The following is a 4,694-nucleotide window of genomic DNA, read 5'->3' as shown; positions in this document are numbered from 1 at the left end:
TATTTTTTTTTATTATTATTATTTTGATTATGCAACTAATTGACTCCATTAGTAAAAAAAATTCAATCCCTACTTGACTTTTAGATTTCCTCTTTAAGAAATGAAAAAAAAAAAATATGATATGAAACTAAGCCCACGCCTGCCCCTTACAATTTTTGTTCCCGTCATACAGCCATTATTTTAAGCCTTTTGCTCCTCTACAAAGTGGTTGAATAGGGTTAACTCCCTCCAATATGATCCTCCTTGTCATGTATTAGGCCCAAAAATGACCGAAACATGTATAACCATCAAACATTATGTGCAGCCGTGGCCCTGAGGACACAACGCTAACAATCCAATGCTCAGCTTGTTCACAAGTCACAACCAGAATGAAGAGCAAAGTCATGCGGATTCCGATCATATTTGCTGTTGACAGCCTGCAATCATTTATTTACAAAAACCACGATATACTCTTTTGTGAGTTGAGCAGTGACGCACATTGGAGAAAAGAAGACGGTTGACTAAATTAACAATGACCAATAGTTTCAAACCTATGAAAGGACGGGAGAACTCAGTGAGATCATAATAAACAAACCATATGCTAAAACTTCATTGCTACCTAATCCTCTTGCTTGCGTTGTTTGCTCCATTTTTTTGAGAATCCAGAATCCTCTTCTGGACACCTCTAGAGGGGTACTGGCTTGACACCCCTGAGGAGCCCATCTGACCCTCCTTCCTTTTCTGATTAATAAATTCCGAAAAGGAGGGGATTTGGGGAAGTTCTATCTTTTCTCCAGGGGCTTTCATCTCTACTGATTCATTAGAATGCTTTAATTTAATATTGTCCTGGTTTTCTCCAGTAGAAGCTTCTCCTGGCACGTGGTCCAGAATGATAGGATCTGGTGGTGGGGTAACAGATTTACAGTTGGTGCTAACTAGAGTAGTAGAATTCGCATTAAGCCGGTCAAGTATCTGCTCATGACTCGAAGATGACAGCCACCTGACTGTCGCAGCGACTTGTGAGTTATAGAATGTTTTCCCAACCTTCTCATACTTTTTGAAGCAGTCCATTTCAAGGAAGATAGCAGAAGCCTCGAGGTCTAACCTGAAAAGTTGTACAGGACAAGAATTGGCAATGAGGTTAGAAGGAAGAGAACAAATGTATTCACTGCATAATAATCCTTCTGGTGTTTGATCAAAAGATTTCAGATAAAATAATAACTAGACAGTCTGCTGGAAAAACAAAATTAAAGAGAATATCTGCACATAATGGTACAATGAAATTGACAGGTGGTTGCATGAACAATACTCTAAATTATTTAAGAATATCCCCTGGAAGGACAAATCTGGATTCTTTGTTGGTGTTGTGTCATTTGCCAAATATTCATTAACATATGAAACAATGTATGATCAATTGAGGCAGTGAGAATTGGAAGCTTGCTTACGGTAGGTCTCCAAGCCTTTCCTGAGCCTGTTTGAGAGCATTCAACAACCTCTTTTTGCTTGCTTCTTTCAGTGTCTCAGATATGGCCTTTTTGTCAGTAAGACTGCCCTCCTGTTAATACACAAAATGTTTTTACATAAATTTAAGAGTAGTTTTTGCAAGAATACAAGCATCTAATACTGCGAAAGCTCAACCAGTGGAGTATCAATGTAGTCGTAATTCAGCGAGTCCTATAGTTACTATAAATTTAAAACTAAAGTGCAATTACATTAGATTGGATGATATTAACCAGATTCGCTGGCTCGGTATCGGACCCCATATTAGTACCATCCTATTACAGTGTCAATATACGGTTTGGTATGATACGAGATGGCATACGGAGTGTTGGTACAATATGTGACACCGTACCAATACAAGATCGGTAATGGTATAAGGTGTATCGAGCGGTTCGGCCCAGTATGGCATTCTATGATTCTAACCATAAATTAAATATAAACATTGTCTTCTAAAGACTATTCATTTTGTCACCACCCAATGAATAAGAAATCTTTAAGAACATCTGAATATCTATTTATCTCAAGATCCTTTTTTGAAGCACAGACTGCACATGGGAGTGAGTTTGCTGGCAGTTGACATCGCGGGAGGAGATATTGAAGGGATTAGGTGAAGCTGTGAGAAAAAAGAATTCTAAAAATTTATGATAATATAATTGGAGATTGTCCCAATGGTCACGCCCCTCTATTTAGCAACCAAAACTAAGTTCGAATCATGGATGGTGCATCCCTATGTATTTGCGCCTGGATAAATAAGTGTGGGCGGACCTCCCTTCTTTTCTCTCAAATATCAGGATAACTGGAATAAAAAGGTCATTTTAATTATCCTTAATTATATGGATTCACAATCTCCTCCCATCCTGATGCACATCCTTCAAACTTAAAACCCCCAACAGCCCCCCACCCCCGGGGGAAAAAAAAAAAAAAAGAAAACTATTTACACCTGCCTAGGGATGTTTATTTATCCTTAAATTTTATGGATTCACAATCTTGTCCCATCCTAACACATCCTTCAAACACCCCTCCCCCCACCAAAAAAAAAGTTTACACCGGCCTGGGGATGTTGTGCATGGATATTCTATCCATCCATCCAAACAAGGCATAAATGCAGATCATGATTGATCGTATAGTGGCTTTTGGCTTCCCCTTTCAGTCATGATTGATGGTGTAGACCATTAAGTTTTTGGACAGTCCAAGATCTAGTCAATCATCCTCCATATGCTAAAAGTGCAAGTATAACTTAAAATATTGATAAGCAGTAGAAACCAAGGTCTTACATCCTGGTGGGATGGGGGGCGCCGGCTATCCCATTCCATTCCTATAAGAAAATGAGATCGGGATTAGCTCCGGACTCTGAAACCCATCCACATAGGAAGAGAAGAGAGAGGAAAGAAAGAAAGGAAAAAAAAGATGAAGGAAAGCATAAAAGGAAAGAAGAAAAATGAGAAAAAGAAAGGAAGGAAAAAGAAAAATCAAGAAAAAGGAAAAGAAAGAAAGGAGGGTACAGGAAAAGAAATAAAAGGAAGAAAAGAAAAAAAATGAAAGAAAAAAGAAAAGAATGGGAGAAACATGGAGGATATCTATTGAGATGCATAATCAGGACTGCTGTCAGGATAAAATGGGATACTGGGGCATCCTGTTCCATTAAGAAACGGGGACACTTTTGTCCTATAGGATCTAAAATTTTGGTAGAAACTATCTTTGAAAATTAAATTTTCTAAGGATACTTTGTCCAATGAACAATAGATGAAAATGACATACGACCCAACAAAAGGCAATTTTGTCTCCTCCGGAAGTCCTACAACCAACTATAGCAGATAATGGAGTAAGAAGAAAAAATAATATACTATACCTGCTTTCTCTGGCCTTTGTTTGATAATAAACCTCTTCTGCGTGCTTCAAAATCTCAAATTTTTCATCTAGTCCTGCTTTTGTTGAAATCTTTGACCTAGTTAAACTGCTTATGACCTCTACTCCATCTGCCATTATGAAGGTGATAATAAGAGTCAGCACGAATACTAATTGATAAACTCACACACACAAGCTGCTAAAGTTTAGACACATCTGTTTGATAGTTTATCTTTTCCTTTATACAAGTGGTATAGAACAATCACAGCAGTTTAAAATGTAGAAGCCAATTTTAGAGGTAGACACTACGTATATGTAATATCGGTGTTTTAATTTTACTTGTATTTGTACTTCAGAGCTGTTCTTGTTGCTTTGTGCCGCTACAGTTTCATATATAGGACATGTGCCCCCTAAAGAAAATGATAGCAGCTTCCAGCAAACAATCTAGTTTCTTACAAAGGTTTCACCCAGAAACATATTCGGGGAACACAAGCATAATCATAAATGAACAGAAAATCTTTAATGGTTATTGTGCCATAGAAATGATTCTAGGTTGACCTAGGCAAATTAGGGCCCTCATGCTCAACCTGGTGTGCGGCTTTGGGTAGGCCTGGGCAGAGGCTCTTGGCCTGTTTCGTCAGGCAAGACCTATAAATTGTGGCCCAACAGAATTGGGTAGGCCTAGATTGGAGGGAATGTATACTAGCCCGGCTTAGCCCCCCTGAAGTAATATAAATATAGAATAACACAGTCTCCACTATAGAATAACACAGTCTCCCCCTTTTCCTTTATGAAAGATTTTGTTCTTCCCTTCACCACCATTTGTGTTGCTTGACCTCTGCCCACTGCCCATCTTCATCACAACATGGAAGTGCTGCCTCTTCCTTTATCTCTCACCTACAACCCCACCCTCCTCACTTAAAATACGTAGATCAATGGCACACCAAGCGACTTAGAGCATCAACAAACATGGAAGTGCCACAATCAGATTGCATATGACTTTTGCACTGCTGCTTTCTTTATTTCTCCTACCTCACCTTTGTCATCTTGGATATGACTGTTGCCTCTATCTCTCACATACCACAAGTCTGCCACCATCTTTGCCTCCATCTTTTCTTTACCTCACCACTAATAGCATCCCATCACGGTTCCTTCCATCATCGCCTTCGCTTCCTCCTTTCTCCCTCAGTACCCCAGCAATAATAAAGGGACTGACTGGTGAGCTAGTTTAACCAGATAAAACCATGTTGGACTCGAGCTTGGAATACTATGTGCAGGCTGGGCTCTAGTTAAAGATTGTAGGCCCTCAGCTGGGTCAGGATAGGGCTAGGATATGAGCAATTGAGCCTTAACATCAAACTTAGGAATTG

The 4,694-nt window shown here is 39.2% G+C and overlaps 1 protein-coding gene across 2 annotated transcripts; it reads right to left on the bottom strand.

Moving 5' to 3' along the window:
• Positions 1-369: 369 nt before the first annotated feature.
• On the bottom strand, positions 370-3,450 carry LOC140856501 (ATP-dependent DNA helicase Q-like 3). 2 transcript variants are annotated; one of them, XR_012139754.1, is made up of 3 exons: positions 3,329-3,450; positions 1,425-1,534; positions 370-1,084 (listed from the first exon to the last, which is right to left on the bottom strand). XR_012139754.1 is itself a non-coding variant. In XM_073253965.1 (3 exons), the coding sequence occupies exons 1-3, from the start codon at positions 2,790-2,792 to the stop codon at positions 595-597; spliced, it is 639 nt and encodes a 212-aa protein (XP_073110066.1). In that variant the 5' UTR covers positions 2,793-2,816; the 3' UTR covers positions 370-594. The 2 variants fall into 2 exon arrangements, 1 of the variants encoding a protein (XP_073110066.1); XM_073253965.1 differs by lacking the exon at positions 3,329-3,450 and adding an exon at positions 2,754-2,816.
• Positions 3,451-4,694: the final 1,244 nt, after the last annotated feature.

The sequence above is a fragment of the Elaeis guineensis genome, chromosome 3 (assembly GCF_000442705.2).
Source record: "Elaeis guineensis isolate ETL-2024a chromosome 3, EG11, whole genome shotgun sequence".
Classification (NCBI taxonomy): Eukaryota; Viridiplantae; Streptophyta; class Magnoliopsida; order Arecales; family Arecaceae; genus Elaeis; species Elaeis guineensis.
The sequence above is the reverse complement of the archived record's forward strand: the minus strand, read 5'-3'. Positions and strand labels throughout refer to the sequence as shown.

Bases quoted from the DNA above. Each gene is read 5' to 3' on its own strand.
- LOC140856501 (XM_073253965.1), bottom strand. From the start codon at position 2,792: ATGGAATGGGATAGCCGGCGCCCCCCATCCCACCAGGAT. The intron at 1,535-2,753 runs GTAAGACCTTGG...GTGTATTAACAG, and splicing joins GCCCCCCATCCCACCAGGAT to GAGGGCAGTCTTACTGACAA. The intron at 1,085-1,424 runs GTAAGCAAGCTT...ACAACTTTTCAG, and splicing joins GAAAGGCTTGGAGACCTACC to GTTAGACCTCGAGGCTTCTG.